The 17,539-nt window shown below is 41.0% G+C and overlaps 1 protein-coding gene across 1 annotated transcript in view; it reads right to left on the reverse strand.

Annotated features, from left to right (window-relative positions):
• LOC128736783 (uncharacterized) overlaps window positions 1–17,539 on the reverse strand; it is a 106,225-nt gene that overhangs the window by 23,425 nt on the left and 65,261 nt on the right. The window contains exons 5-6 of the mRNA XM_053831272.1: window positions 13,880–13,991; window positions 13,609–13,784 (exon numbers count right to left, since the gene is read on the reverse strand). Coding sequence (XP_053687247.1) covers window positions 13,609–13,784; window positions 13,880–13,991 — 288 coding nt within the window. The remainder of the gene's footprint in view (window positions 1–13,608; window positions 13,785–13,879; window positions 13,992–17,539) is intronic.

Genomic DNA, 17,539 nt, shown 5'->3' on the forward strand with positions numbered 1-17,539 from the left:
TGTATGATGGCTGTCCGCGACGGGACGTGAAAATCGTCATCGGTGACATGAACGCGCAGGTAGGACGGGAAGCTATATATAGACCGGTAATCGGGCCAAACAGCCTGCATGCCGCAACGAACGACAACGGCCAACGATGCGTAAATTTTGCAGCCTCCCGCGGAATGGTAGTCCGAAGTACCTTCTTCCCCCGCAAAGATATCCACAAGGCCACCTGGAGATCACCAGACCAACGAACAGAAAACCAAATTGACCATATTCTAATCGACGGTAAATTCTTCTCTGATGTTATAAACGTTCGCACCTACCGCAGTGCGAATATAGATTCGGATCATTTCCTAGTTGCAGTTTGCATGCGCTCAAAACTCTCGACGGTGCATAACACGCGTCGAAGTCGTACGCCGCGACCCAACATCGAGCAGCTACGAGTCACCGGAGTTGCCCAGGAATACGCGCGGCAGCTGGAAGCAGCGCTACCAACGGAAGAGCAACTTGGCGCAGCAACTCTTGAAGATGGTTGGAAAGGCATTAAGACCGCCATCGGTAGCACTGCACTAGCGGCACTAGGTACAATGAATCCGAACCGAAGAAACGATTGGTTCGACGGCGAATGCGAGCAATTAGTGCAGGAGAAGAATGCAGCACGTGCGAGGATGCTGCAACACCGTACGAGGGCGAATGTGGATCGATATAAACAAGCACGGAACAGGCAAAACTCGGTCTTCCGGAGGAAAAAGCGCCAACAGGAAGATCGGGATCGCGAGGCGATGGAAGAACTGTACCGTGCTAACGATAAACGGAGGTTCTACGAGAAGTTAAACCGCTCGCGCAAAGGCCATGTGCCGCAGGCCGATATGTGTCGAGACTCAGACGGTAATCTTCTCACGAACGAACGTGAGGTGATCGAGAGGTGGAAGCAGTATTATGACGAGCACCTTAACAGCGATGTAGCTGAACATGGAGGTGACGATATGGCAATAGATCTTGGAGTACGTGCAGAAGACGACAGAATACCAGCCCCTGACCTCCAGGAGGTAGCAGAAGAGATCGGTCGGCTGAAGAACAATAAAGCGGCTGGGGCTGATCAGCTACCCGGCGAGCTGCTGAAATACGGTGGTGACGCACTGGCTAGAGCGCTGCACTGGGTCATTGTCAAGATTTGGGAGGATGAGCTACTACCGGAGGAGTGGACGGAAGGCATCGTGTGTCCGATCTACAAAAAGGGCGACAAGTTGGATTGTTGCAATTACCGCGCAATCACACTGTTGAACGCCGCCTACAAGGTACTCTCCCAACTTTTATGTCGTCGACTATCACCATTTGCAAAGGAGTTCGTGGGGCAATATCAAGCGGGATTCATGGGTGCCCATGCCACCACGGACCAGATTTTCGCGCTTCGGCAAGTGTTGCAGAAATGTCGCGAATACAACGTGCCCACGCATCATTTATTCATCGACTTCAAATCGGCGTACGACACGATCGATCGAGATCAGCTATGGCAGATTATGCACTACTACGGATTTCCGGATAAACTAACGCAATTGGTCAAGGCGACGGTGGATCGAGTAATGTGTGTTGTTCGAGTATCAGGGGCAGTCTTGAGTCCCTTTGGATCTCGAAGAGGGTTACGGCAAGGTGATGGGCTTTCATGTTTGCTGTTTAACATCGCTTTGGAGGGTGTGATAAGAAGAGCGGGTATAGACACGAGTGGCACGATATTCACGAAGTCCGTCCAGCTTCTTGGTTTCGCTGACGACGTTGACATCATTACACGTACCTTTGAGAAGATGGCGGAAACGTACATTGGACTGAAAGCTGAAGCCAAACGGATAGGACTTGTCATTAATGTATCGACATAACAACAACAAAATACATGAAAGGAAGAGGTTCTAAAGAAGTGAATGCTGACCTCCCTCCCCGGATTCATTTAGACGGTGATGAAATCGAGGTGGTAGAAGAGTTCGTGTATCTGGGCTCACTGGTTACCGCAGACAACGACACCAGCAGAGAAATACAAAGACGCATTATGGCAGGAAATCGTGCCTATTTTGGACTCCGTAGGACGCTGCGATCGAACAAAATTCGCCACCGCACGAAATTAACAATCTACAAGACGCTGATTAGACCGGTAGTCCTTTACGGCCATGAGACATGGACTATGCTCGTGGAGGACCAACGCGCCCTTAGTGTTTTCGAACGGAAGGTGTTGCGCACCATCTACGGCGGAGTGCAGATGGAAGACGGAACGTGGAGGAGGCGAATGAACCATGAATTGCATCAGCTGCTTAGGGAACCACCCATCGCTGCCACCGCAAAAATCGGTCGCCTGCGATGGGCTGGACATGTCGTGAGGATGTCGGACGACTGCCCGGTTAAAAAAGTTCTCAATAACGATCCGACTGGAACGAGACGGCGGGGCGCGCAGCGAGCAAGATGGATCGATCAAGTGGAAGGCGACCTGCGGACCCTACGTAGACTACGTGGCTGGCGAATTGCGGCCATGGACCGAGTAGAATGGAGACGACTTCTTCGTACAGCAGAGGAAACCACGGCCTGGAGCTGATTAAGTAAGTAAGTAACTTTGCTGAAAAAATTAAATTTCCATCTTTATCGAGTGGTGAACTATAGAGAATATTCTTTGCGCCTTCCTCTAAAACTAGTTTTTCATACTTAGCTTTTGTTAGTTGCATTTTACAAGAATACATTGGTCTAGACAATTATCGAAGTATTCAAAATACACGTTGTTGCAGAAGACCGTAAATCTCTTGGACCTTTACTTGCTATAAGTTATATTCAAGCTAAAAATTTCCATCACTTCATGAGCCTATGGGGTAAAATGGGGCAAGTGAATTTATAGAATCAGTGCTTCACCTTAACCCGTTATGACCCGGGTATACCTAAATTTGGTCCAAATGTAGTAAAACTATACAATCCATTATATTATGGTTCGAATGTGTCGGGAAACTCAAAATCGTCATTTGGAATGGTTTCAAGGCCAAAATGTCGCAGATTTTATATTTCATACGCGCAATTTCAAACAAACAAATTACAAAGTTATTTACATATTTCTTATCGAATTTTGTGATAGACTTTACATATAAATACCATTTTACATTTCAGGTAATGTTTCGTCACAAAATGTAAACTTTTTCATGCGTTTTGGAGACAAAATTTTTTTCGCCATTTTTTCAACTTATTTCCCGCCATTTATAACAAGTTGAACTGTTGAAAATACAGATGAAGTGACAAAAGCTGACAGATTATCTCACAGACATATCAGATTGATATCTTATCTCTATTGTAGTTATATATTGTAGCAGATATAGTAGGCATAGCATATAGTAGAAGTTGATATAAGAGTGACATTCAGTGCAAAATATATCATTAGGCTTCCAGAAGCGAACGAATAAACGTTGTATTCAATTATTCGCTACAATATTAACAATGCTAACTATTGAAATTCAACAGTAAACAGGTTTTGAAGACGGGGTTTGATAAATCATACGCTAGGACATAAATGGTTAAAGCTTAGATCGAGTACTACAAACTTGTGTAAGTGCCGCTAGTATCCAACCACACAAATGAGAGTACGACAAGCATACGTTTCAGGTGTTTCGCGTTCTCTGTAGGCTCGATGCACGTCCACTTTTTTATAGACACATGGTTTTTTCAGCAAACTTGTAGAAAATATAAAGGCAAACAACTTTGCTAAAAACTGGAATTTCTATCTCTATCGAGTGCAAAGCTATAAAACATTTTCTATGGAAATTCTTTAAAAATAAGTTTTTCATACTTAGCTAATTTACTACCTACCTAGAGACTTACAACCTGCTGGAAAAACATGTTTTGTGTCGTTTAATAATTGTCTAGAACCATATTTTGTTGTAAAATGCAACCAACAGCTAATAAGCTAATTATGAAAACCTTATTTTCAAAGAATTTCCAAAGAATATGCTCTATAGTTGAGCACTCGATAAAGATAGAAGTTTTATTTCTTCAGCAAAGTTGCTTATTTTCATATTATTTACAACTTCGTCGAAGAAACTATGTCCATATTTACTAACACAAAAAAGTTATTTTTAAATTTTTATTATACTATTACTAACTTTTGAGACTTTTATATTAAGCGGGATATTCATACGAACAAAAGTGATATAAATGATTAAATGATATCAAAAGACACTAGCAAAATAGTTCCACGTTTCACCCTTTTGGACCACTGTGGAGCGGCATGGTTGCTACAAACACATGAATGTGCACAACGGATTTCTTCAATAATGGAAAGCAGTGAAGGCACATCTCAGACAGCTTTGAGGTACGATACTGGCCCAACAAGTCAGTCATAGTATGTCCCAATCACGTCTGGGAGAGACAGCTAGAATGTTATTTATTTATGTCATTGGCGTGATAATTTATCTGTCGACGGTTGTAAATAAATAAAATTGAATAGAATACCGATGGAGCACACTTACGAAAATTTTAGCTAAAGCAACTTATTAATAACTTAAATTAAACATATAACAATAAGCTCAACTGTTTTATAATAAGAGTACTACTAGGGTAGCCTCTAACCCTCCTGACACATTCGCGCTTTCTTTTCCCGAGCAAAGTTTGAGAGCAAATTGAAAACAAAATTTGATACCTTAATGTAACGAATTTTGGTTACTCAGTATGATTTCATTTTGGTCGACTTAGTGGTTAAAATATCAAAATTGATTGCAAAAATTCCACGCCGTGAAATAAAATTACATACCTACTACTTTTGCTATCAAAAATATCAAACGGAATACTATTATTAACACAATATTAACGGGAAAGCTGAATTAATTGTCATTTTACTATGGTATTTTACCAAAACGTGCGAGGCACAGTAAACATGGCTTGTTAAAAGCACCGCTCGGAGGGACACGGTAGCTAGACTGTAAATAAAATATTTCTTACGCAGATTCCTCGCGCTCGAGCATAACCTCACGCTTACGATTGCCTGATAAATTGCCACCTACGCATCAAAATGGCAGATGTTTTCATTTGCGTAGTGGAATAGTATTTTGATATGAAATGAAATATGAAATGTCCGTTGCAGATCGGAGTTTACTTAACAACAACAGTAAATCGCATGGCAACGAAATGTTGTTATTCGTCATTCGGCACCAATCAGATAAGGGGTTCATCAAAAATATTTAATATCAAGCTAGTCCGATAAAATAGGCATTATTTTTCAATCTATCCATGGTTCCACAAGGAAGAAACTTGGGTCCCTTACGTTTATACGCGAAATGGCTGTTGAGTCTCTGGATTTTCATTATTTTCGTAGTGTCTACTGCATCTTAATATGCTCAATAATAGGAAGGCCGCTTGAAGCTAGCTGCATTTGCGTTAAACCCTTGGATATTACCGAAAACTTTTTTCATCACAACAGCGTGAAAAGGGAAAAGACAAATTAGCATGAAGCATACTACTATTACCGTCATAAACAATTAAAATTATTATCTTTTGTTCGTGTGTATCATGAAATTATCAGTTATTGCGTCATTTATAGCACATATGCTAAACATTATTGACATTTTACTGTAGTTTTACTTATCAAGCATTTTTTAAATTGTCTATGACTGGCACTAAAAGAAAACATTTCAGCTTCCAAATAACACTTCGTTAAGCATATTGCTCGCACGAACAATGATATTAAAAACGAAACTCCTCTGTAGTAATCACCTCCATCTAGGTTTATTTGTTTTTTTTTTAACTCTATTGACCACTAGTACTCTTCTTTAACTGATTCCGAACAAGCAACAGCGAGTAAGGACAGACCACACTTGCTTTGTGAGTAGATCGAAAACCACGGGTTTTATTAGATGGCTTACCGCAGAAATATAGTTTCTGAAAAAAGTATTTAAAGTATAAATATTTCCGCCAAATGGTACTTTCCGCGAAAAGGTTTTCCCGGAAATAGTTTTCCGCGAAACAGTATATTCCTCGTTATGGCCAACCGTAAATTGAGAAATAACATTCGGCGAAATGTTATACAATCATCCAATTAATGGTGAGCTCTTCGCACGCGAAACTTCCTTCAACTCGTGAATAAATAAAGATAAAAAATAAAATAAAAATTTCTCTGATAATTACGATTCCGATGGCTGCCACGAAATCCAGTTTCAATAATACAGAATTGATTAAAACATAACCTGTTTTAAATGTTGAATCGGAAATCCAGCACATGTTTTAAAGATTGATAGGATAATCTTTTTCGTATTATCAATTTACAATCAATTCGCACTTTAATATTCGCACTGAACAATTCACAGGGTGCACCTTATTGACGCGGTGCTTGCCGTTGCCCACCCGCTGGATATGATTCATTCCGGGAAAATTGACTGTTTCGGGTGGTGTATCTTTCTGGCTATCAGGTTCCAAGTGGATGCTGGTACGCTGCTGGTACGTACTACGGCGTGAAACATTATATACTTGTACCGGGAGCGCACAGCTGCAATGCATCATTATTGGACATGTTTGATAAACGACTCCCAACCGGACGGTAGAAGAAGGTATCTGCAAGCTCTTCCCTCCCCATGTGGATTCGATCATTTTTCTTTCTCCCTTGTTACACACTCACTCATACACACACTCCTGGCAAGCTGGACAAAAATTGAAAGACTTTCTTGCAGGACAGAATAAAAGTCGAAAAAACAGTATAAGATTTATTTCACACCGAACGAACGGGTAAAAATCATTTCCTGCTTCTTCGGGGTACTCATTTTTCTTCCGGTGCAGCGCAGTGCAACCCGACGACGTCAGAGAAATTCGCTTCCCCCGAAAATCATACGCTATCATCGCCCGAGCAGCTTATGCTTATGTCTACATATGCTTGTCGGTAGTTGGACACTTTTTTCGTCGTTCGTGCTGGCAGTCCTCGGTTGTCTGTAGGACCCCGAGTGCATATGATGGAAATCTACTAAAGAAATTTAATTTCCTCATATGTGAGGAACGGGTACTCATTTATCAGAGCAAACAGGAGTCTTTTTTTTCTCCTGCGCATCTACTGCCCTTGATGGAACGGTTCCAAAAATGGGACTTTTCTAGAGCGCCAGTTCCCGAAACTAGCACGACTAACACCATCGTTCGTCGAATAATATTCTAATAACAATAATGAAAGTTTTCTGTTAGCGTGTCTAATTGCGATACAGCGATTTTCGTGCCAATTAAAATAAAGTTTCATTCAACTAATGAATTTTCTATTGTCGCTGTGTTGAGTGTGTGAGTTTGAATTTTTCCTTTCTAAAACAAACTGACAAACTAGCAGTATCAAGTACGATCAATGTTGTACAACGAAAGCAAACTTTTTCATTTCCGGAAAGAAACATAAACACAAAATTTCCCTCCCACCCTCCGGGGAACACCCGCCCCATAGTTTCCCGTGCCAGCCACCGACAGACTGCAGTGCAATTTCTAGCTTTAGCGTTCCACGCAACCACCGTTCAGGCTATCATAACTTTCGTTGTAAGAACAAAAGAGTCGTTGTTTGCATCCCACCACCCCATGCTCCTCTGGAGCAATAAAACATGTTCCATCCACTAGGGAGGTAGGTGGATGCCATTCGATGATGGAGAAGCTTTTCGAAAATTTAGTGTTAAATTCATTTTTTCTTCATTGCATTATGTACATATATGCTAATACGTGGCTCAACGTGGCACGCCTTTTCCGATGGTGGGTGGTAACTTTAGAGGACCACAACAACACACTTTTGCCATCTGTCCAAGCCTGTCGTCCAGAAGCAACACGACACTTCCGTCCAAGGCCCGGCGCAGGATGCTGGAAATCAACTGATAAACCGAAACCGGGCAGACTCCCTTCGGTCGGTTAGTTATTGTTGTTTGCCGTTTGGGACGACCGACGGACGCTCGCTCGTTCGTTCGTTCGACGCCATGCCATGCGACCGAGTGGCAAAGCGCCAAGTGGATCATGACGCCCAACCGACCGACCGACCGTACGTACTTTTGTTTACCTCCTCAAGTCATTAAAACAACTTCAGCTTGGTTTGGTTTTCGCCTATAACCAGGCTAGCGCTATGGTTAGGAGCTGGCTGCCAAGCGGCACAATAATCTATTATGACAGCATAATAAATATTTAGAGCTGTCTGCCGGCGTTCCATCCACTAACCACTAATAAGATAACCGAGAACGCCAAAGTCGTCGCTCGTTCGCTCTTCGGGGAAAACAGTGCCGTCTGCATGTTTAATTGATGCTGCCTATTGATTTATTGAAATTGTTTAAACGCGGTTTTGTGGCGTGGTGCTCGAGTTTTCCGCCTTAGAATTTACGATCCATCCAAGTGATTTGCTGTGTTTTTCTGCCCCGGCTCGCAGAGGCTGGCGGAGATAACGAGAAAATTTTGGATATAAAACAAAGTCCTCATCCTGGAAAAGCACACCAGAAGATTAAAATAAATAAAATTTGATTGTCTCTTAAAGTATTTAAATTGTTGAAATACTTTCACACAGCATTTCTAAATTTAGATGAATAGTTTGCGAAGCAAACCCGTAACTCTTTCTCACGGGAGAAGGAAAACATCAAGGACACAAGGTTCGTATTTCAGCTTTTGCTTGCTGCTCACTGGCTCGGTGCGGAGCAGAAGTAAGATAAATTGTTCTCAAAGCTCGATTACGTGCATGGCGTGCTCAGCCGTAAAAGATCTCTGCAAAGCAGTTGAATTCTGCCACAGTACTGCATTCGTTCGGGGGAAATCGGTATGAAGTTGTCACAGTGCACAGTGCAGTGCATGCTAGGCAAATGTAGGTACCTTCCATGTATGAGTCTTGAGAGGCATTCGGTTGCACTCAAATTATCCTATGATTTATGTACTGTTTTCTGGCGAGCATCTTTCTTGCTTGCACTCGGTATAATTTACAAGCTGTGAGTAACCATGAATGGTAAATGCTTGGGGTTGATTCAGTTCGGTTGGATTCGAAGTAAGATGTTGGTTGGTTTCATAAGTCAGATGCCTTCACTGGCGTGCCTAGGATTCGAGGCATATCAGGGCATGTGTCCCATCTTCTGTTTATAATTTAATGTCGTACGAAATGCATTTCGGATGATGGGTGTTTCAATAAATTACAGTTTTCCGTACGTTTGTACGTTTAGTGCTTTTTAACTAAAATATATGACCGAAGACTCGCTTTGTTTTCAAAGTTTTGAAACTGAACACTTTGGGCAATTGGTCCTTTTCAAAATATTGTACAGGTTAGGGACGCAGGGTTCCGGAATTTCTAAAATTTGGGCATAATTGATGGATTTATAAATGAAAACAAACTCAACGTAAAAAAAATATTGGTAATTTGTTTAACTGAGTGTTTATGGATTGGCAAACAAATTATTTTTTTCAAGAATTAAAACTTCCTAAAAGTTTTTCCCCACCATGGAAAATTTAGAGAAAAAGTTTTTCCAATTGATATTGTGCCTGAGAGATTGAGAATTTTTTTTATTGCATTGTGAACTTTCCTAATAAGCTGTGTCCAAGAAAATCGGAAAATTTTGTTCACAAGTTTATTCTCTTTGCTTGTGTACAACGTTTCATGCAATTTTGAAAATCTTCGGCCCATGTTGTACAATAATTTTGAAAAGCGCTCAAAAAAATTTGAAAAATGGAACAAAAAGGACACAAAAAATGATTCCAAAATAAAATATCAAATACGACACCCAACATTACACAAGAAATAACATAAACATAACGTGATAATGAAACAAAATATAAACAAAACAATTCATAAAAGAGTTTGCGAAAACATATAAAAAGACTAAACAAAGTCAAATATAATTTTTATAAAAATATATAAAATAAGATGCGAAAGAGAGACAATACCGATTACCAAAACTACACAAAATAACACAAAAATATCATAAAATCTGCGTAGAAATAACACAAATTATAAAACTGAATAAATGAACAAATACACCAATCAAATGAATATTAAAAATATTTAATTGATCTAAAAATAGCACAAGAATAACGCAAAATTAGCATAAATAAACGCCAAAGTAATGGAAAATGATGACACAAAATAACAAAAAAATGACACAAATGACAAGCGGATGGACAAAAACAATTTTATCACTCAATCAATCAATCACGCACTCACTAACTTACCAGTCTCCCATCAGTCACTCACAGTCACTGACTGACTGACTGACTGACTGACTGACTGACTGACTGACTGACTGACTGACTGACTGACTGACTGACTGACTGACTGACTGACTGACTGACTGACTGACTGACTGACTGACTGACTGACTGACTGACTGACTGACTGACTGAATGGTCGGCTGACATACGAAAATGTTTAGTCTCGACACGTGCAAGAGATAGGCACTGTCGATGCAGAAACAGTACAGAGCGATGGTATTGGTTAGAGTCTGACATGGCATTGCATGCTGGTAAATGTAAAAAAAATGTAACCGTTTCGGTCCCTGCTTGGCACACATATTCCTTGATATACGGGAATGTGGACTGGGCGGTTGATAAGAGGGGGGTCGTAACACGAGGGGGGGAGGCCATAACTCCTAAATGCCTGGACGGTTCTTCACCAAACTTGGCATACATATTCCTTGACATAAGGGAATAAGCAGTGATGGGTTATCAAAAAGGAGGTGAAAAAGGATCCCTAATAGGGAGGAGGGAGGGGGGAGGATCCCCAATAGGGGGTGGCCATAATTCCGAAACGTCTTGACCGTTCTTTGTTAAACTTGGCCAACATGTTCCTGGACATCAAGGAATCAGCACTGGGGGGTTGACAAAAGAGCGCTCATAAGGGGGGGGGGGGGTAACCATGACTCGAAAACGCTTTGACCGTTCTTCATCAAACTTGGTACACAAGTTCCTTGACATAAGGGTGTTTACAAAAGAAGAAGACGGTCTCTTACAAGTGGGCGGAAGGTTCAAATGGGAAAAGGGGTGGGCTTCTTTGGAAAGAAAGCAGTTGTACAAGCGGCTGGATTTCTGAAAGGGGGATTAGGGTGACCATTAACAAGGGGAAGGCTCAAAAACGTTACAAAGGCTTTGTGTCGATGTCGAGGGATTACCGAGAAGAAGATAGATTTATAAGTGGCTGGCGGAAAACAAGAGCGGAACTAACAAAGGGCGTAGACACATTCAAATGAAGAAAAAATGTTTTTTTTCTTGCATTATGAGAATTTTCGCTACAACAGATGTATAAGTGAGGAGGAGACAAAGGGGCCCCGGGCAATCAGCTAGTATATGTATATAAAAGTGAGCGTTAATTCTGGGCGTTCTCGCGCATGGTTTAGCACAACTACGTCTTGTCCGACCTTATAAGGGTTACTGCTGGCGTCAGGTAGGGTTGCATTTTATCACCGCTTCTGTTTCTTATCGTTATGGATAGGATATTAGTTGAACAAATAGAGGTTTTCCGTCTAAATTTTTTTTTTCACTAAATGTTCGCTTTTGACTCCTAGAAATGATACCCATAAAAAACTTTCTTTATTAAAGCCTCTAACTACTGTAAAAATGAATAAATAAAATACGTATATTTCAACTCGTCACTTCTCGGATGTAATACATGCCTTTCTGTCCCAGTGTCCTCTATTTTCACCACTTCTACCACTTCCACGGACCATTTGTGCCACTCTTTACTCTTGTGGCAAGTACCACACGAAACGAAAAAGAAGGTAATTATTAGCTTTTCATTCGTTTTGTCCTTTTCACTCAACCGCTGATACACATATGTCAAAAACTGTTGTGCAATTTTGATAAACAGTGCAGCCGAATTGATGACCGTGATTTGGTGAAAAGAAACTCAACATTCTTGCAATTTGCATTGTTTAAAAAATCGTTGTAAATTCTAGAGTCAACTAAAAAACTATATTTTTGCACCATTGTCACTCGTATTGGGAGTACTTTCGAGAAAAAATAAGAAAAGGAGGGGTATAATCTGACGGAAAACCTCTATTGACAGTAGACCAAATCGAAGTTTGCCTTGGAACCCTCCAACGATGAAGCCGCTAAATGACCTCGGCCTAGCCGACGACATTGTCTTGCTCGCACAATGCCGAAACGATATGCAAAGCAAGTTAGATTACGTCTCCGAGAGCTCCCAGGCAGCAGGTTTCACAGTCAATGTAGCAAAAACTAAGTCTATGGTAGTGAACACTGACAATTCCACCAATTTTACAGTAGTGGCACAATAAGTTGAGCAGGTAGACGCCTTTCAATATCTTGGTAGCCAGACAACGCCCGATGGTGGTACCAAGACTGATATATCAGCATCTTTGGCTCGAGCAGCACGTTCCTCACAATCACGTGGAAGATTTGTGCCTTCAAGACTGATATAGCCACACGAATCAGAAAGGCCAGGGGTGCCTTTGAGGTCTGCGAAATACCAGATCACTCTACATACGAAAACCCGCATTTTTAACTGTAATCCACAAGGACAGCGTAGAAGAGGCAGTACAATAGGCTCATGGCAACGTAGTTTATCCAACGACATCCAGGCTGTAGACGAGAACCTGTGCTGACGACAGGTAAAAGATATGACGGATAACCGTCAACAGTGGAGATCTCTGATTTCATCCCTTTGTTTGACCGGCGGACATGGACACATAAGTAAGTAAGTATGTGAGTATGTTTGTTAGTATGTTTGTATGTTCCACCATAACTCCAGAACGCTTTGATCGTTCTCTACCAAACTTGGTACACATATTCCTTGAAATCAATCAAGGAATCAACACTGGTGAGTTGCATTTCTCTTGCATTTAGACCAATCACAGTTGCACAGTTGGCTGAGAGACAAGATGGTGCAAAGGGGGGGATCCACCGAGGAGAGATATATGAAAAAAGAGTTTTTCTTTTGTTAGAGGAATTTCCAGAGAGCTAAAAAGATGCCTATGCGACTGAAGGAGAAGCCGACTGGGAGGGTGCCAACAGGAGGAGGGGACAAGGAACGAGAATAAGAATGTATGTTCCGCCATAACTCCGAAAATTTGAATTCCACTGTATTTGTGTAAGATTGAGTAAAACTCAAACCAAGATTGAACAGATTTAAATTAATAACCGAAACAAACATTATTTAAAACTATTGTAATACCTGGACGGTTTATAAAAGAGAATTGAGAGTATGTTTAAGCGCATTTAAATCAAATTCAATTAAAAGCTACATTGTATGTTTAGTGTGTTGCTGTGAGTGGCAAAATTTTAGTAGCTCCTCAAACTATCAAGGTCTGGGTACACCAGTGGCTGTAAGTAACCACGTATGGTAGCTATTTGAAATTGTTTCACTCGGTTGGATTCAAAGTAAGATATTGGTTGGTCGCATAAGTCAGTTGTCGTAAGCCCGTCCACCCTGGCCCAAACTGCAGCGCTTCACAGCATCTGTTACAACAGAGCTTTCCGCATAACGTCCGTTAGCTAAATCAGTGAAGGTGGTCTCCACAAAATACCATTAAAGCAGTGGATTTAAAAAATGTCAAGGTAAAACCAATTACAGCTGATAGTACTTTTAGTATTAGTACTTTTCCAGAAGATATGTCTCCAATCATCAAGAAACAGACGTGGCAAACCTCGTTTCGTTCGCTGCTGTGCAACACCCGTCAGCCCACTTACCTTTGAGCACGTGTACGTAGACACTCGACTGCCGGGCATTGGCAGGTGCGCAGGTGTAGTTGCCTCCGTGCCGGGCCGTCGCATTCCGCACCGTCAGGACGCTCGATGTCAGCTTGTTCGTCGACACCGAAATGCCATCCTCCTGGTCGTAGTTGACCATTCGATCCTCATGGTACCTGAAAAGCAGGGAAGGAAAAAAATGAACAACATCATTATAGAAAGTTTTCCTTGCTACTTCTCAACCGCCGCTCCTAGGGGCGACTTGACTTACCAGAAGACATACAAAGGACTTTCGGTGGCACGTTTCAGCTTGCATTCCAGCCGTAGCGTCGATCCCTCGTCTATATGTAAATCGGGCGCTTCCAAAATTTCAGCCGCTGCCTCTGTGGGGGAGAAAACGAAAAGAGCAAAATATTCCGGTTGTGATTGAGCAAGAACGGAAGGAATTTTCATTGATTCCGGGGTACAACAACAACAATTTTCTAAAGTCAAACAGAAACAAGAATATGAAGCCACTGTGTGTAATGTCCAAACGACGGACGGTCCCATATTTCAGTAGCAACTCTCAAGACCAATAATTCATCGGAAATTATCATATAAATTACATTTTTCGACCATCCATTCGCAGCAGATAAATCGATTAGGACACTGACTTTTTCGTTGTTGTTGATGCTCGAGACGAATTGTATCCGATCGCCCCCGCTGGCGGCCGGCTGGATGGGAAAGGCCACATCGATTAAAGCTCTGCTGGGATGTCTCTGCCGCTGTACGTGCAGTAAGTGGTGCGCCCGGAAATTTCGAGGTAATCTCAACACCAATCATCGTCAAGCCCCACTAAGTCCATTCCAGTCGCTTGCCGACGTTGTTGTTTCGATCCATCAAGCATCCCCCATAGTTCTTCGTCGTCGTAATCCTTTGCGAAAGATTGATTTCGATCATTTTACCTCCACACTTTCCGCTAGGTTCGCTGATGGATTACTTTGGTAGTTCTAGTGAGTAGCAAATTGCCGAAAATAACCATCCATATGATTATATCCCGTTGAAGAGTGAATGTTTATCGAGTAGGTTTAGTGTTAGAACAAAATGCAAAATGTTTAATCAGGAAACATTTTCTGATCGTAAGGCTATTTCATATGACATGACGATTAATGAAGCTTTTGTTAACGTTAAGTGCAAACGTAAGAACCATCGACGGCACATGTCATAGGACATAACGTCAAATATGAATACCTTTGTCTGACCGCTTTCGGGTGAGCTATTACTGATTGACGGAACAATATGCGACTGATTACATCAAAATCAATGGTAATGTTTTCAGTCATTTAGTCAAATGGAAATTAGATAATATGATGGGAGCATCATCTACGTTTCTAAATGGTCGTTCAGCTGTTATGAAGTGCGTTGATACACATGTATTTAAATGCAAAGATTTTGTAATGTAATGCTTTGAATTTATTGGTGTGCATTACCGTGCCAAGTCTGATTAATATATGTCGCTGGATAAGTCACAGACTGGTAGATTCGATATTCCCTTAGGAGGAATCTTCTGGTGAATTTTTTCGCAGAATGTCGAGAATTCAGTAACTCAAGAGTTTTAAATAGGCAGCGCTTTTTCTATGTTGCACTTCACATCAACAACAACATCGCCAAAAAAAAATGTTTTTCTAATTCCACCGCGAAATCGCTCATGAAGTGTTCAGCTACAAGTAATAGTAACTTTCAATCCGTGATGAGACAAAAGTTCTGATCATAAAACTTTTCTCAGAATGAGTAAAACATTTGTTGCATGCATTCTTCTACTACGGACATGGTGCTAAGTTGGTTCTAAGGCACGGAATTTGCCTTCATTTGACATAGTTATGTAAGCTTCGTATATGGCGTCAATCTCTGGCGATGCTTTTCGATAGATACCGGAGGTACAGATTTACCGTGACCACTTTGACATTCTTTCAATGTCCGCATTCATCACCATTTAGCAGTTTACACCAAAAAAATAAAAAATAAGAAAACTTATCCAATTTAATTCTACTATGTGTATTTTATTCACGACAGATCCGTATTTCGCCTACGACCTGCAGGCTTCCTCAGTGTCTGTTCTACTAAGACGCTCCAAAAACTTCAGTTTACACCAGTCTTCATAAGGTAGAAGATTTATTGGGTCAGACCCTGGGGATCAGACAGACGCGTGCTCGCAAATAGCTATGCGTATAATGAATCCCAAATTACGGTTTGCTTTCGCTATAATGCTGGAAAAGTGATTTTGCAGCGCAAGCTTGCAATCCAGTTCCACTCCTAAGTCTTCGGTATTCACAAGATGTTGCAGAATGGATCCATCGATGCTATATGCATATAAGATTGGAGTTTTGCTTTTGCTGATAAAAGAAATGCATGAACATTTGGGACCGCTAATGGTTGTTCATATGACACCAATCAGCAAATCGGTTTATCTCATCTTGAAACTGTTTGCAGTCTTCTAATTACATCATGGAAAAGTCTTAGAACATCCGCATACAGTAACTTGCATCCAAGTGGAATTTCAAAGCAAACGTCATTAAAGTATATGAGAAAAAGTAATGGTCCTAAATTGCTTCCCTGCGGAACACCAGATCTTACTATTTTTATAAAAGCCTTACGGCCCCGCTTATCTACCGGAATACCGGACTTCTTGCAGAAATTCCTTGATTCGATCGAACCAAACTTAACGGACAGCTTATGAATCAAAGAGGCATGATGCCTTCAGAAAAGTTGTAGAACACCTTAAAATAAGCAACTTTGTTACATACAGTAACTCTCTATCTCTTTCCCTTGAAGAGTGTAAATGCACGATTGAATCACAAAGTTCGATAACGCAGCAAATCTTGATGTTAGACTGTAAGGTAACAGACGGCCTGGTGGTGTAATTGGTTAAACAACACGCTCAACTAGAGATTGAGAGCTGTGAGTTCGACTCTCGCCCTCGCTTAGTCGATATTTTTAGTCTAAGATCAAGATTTTCAGTCCATCTTATTATTGATTTGTCACATTAAACATTAACTCTTCCCGTAAATTTAAAGAGTTATAAAAATTTTATCAAAAAATAATACATTTTTCAATTGATTTTTTCAAGGATTCCTTTGGAGATCTCCTGATGGAAATAGTTACCTAATAATAGTCATCTGATTTGCGCAAAGTTGCCCGAAATTGAATTTTTTTGAATACATAATGAGATTTATTTATATATTTTATAATCAATCAAAGATGCGTCCTAGTGACAAACTGTCTGCAGAGGAAATGTGTATTTTAATATACTGAATAACTTAGTAGGACATTTGAAAGCAATAAAAAATCGTGTGCGAAGTTACTGAGCGCAATTTATTTTCAAGTGCTCTTTTTAAACACATCATTATATTTCGCAATCAGTAAAAGATAGATAGTTAGTCTATTCAGCAAAGTTGCTTATTGTAGTATTCTCATTATTATGGGTTGTATTCTCAGTCACCGCACTGGTCGACTGCTGGACTGCTCGAATGCTCAACTGGTTGACTAGACTGCTCGACTGGACTGATCGATTAGATTGCTCGATTTGATTGCCCGACTGGACTGCTCGACTGAGCTGTTCGATTCGACTGCTCGACTCAACTGCTTGATTGGACAGATCGACTTGACTGCTTGACTGAACAGCTTGATTTAACTGCTCGAGTTGATTACTCGACTTAACTACTCAATTCGACTGCTTGACACATTTGCTTGACTTACTACTCGACCCGACTGCTCGACCTAACTGCTCGATATAACTGCTCGACTGGACTGTTCGATTCGACTGCTCGACTGGACTGCCCGACTCAACTGCTCGACTCAACTACTCGATTCAACTGCTTGATTCCACTACTCAACTGCTCAACCCGATTGCTCGATTCAACTGCTCGACTAGTCTACTCGATTTGATTGCTAG

This window comes from Sabethes cyaneus, chromosome 2 (assembly GCF_943734655.1).
Source record: "Sabethes cyaneus chromosome 2, idSabCyanKW18_F2, whole genome shotgun sequence".
Lineage (NCBI taxonomy): Eukaryota > Metazoa > Arthropoda > Insecta > Diptera > Culicidae > Sabethes > Sabethes cyaneus.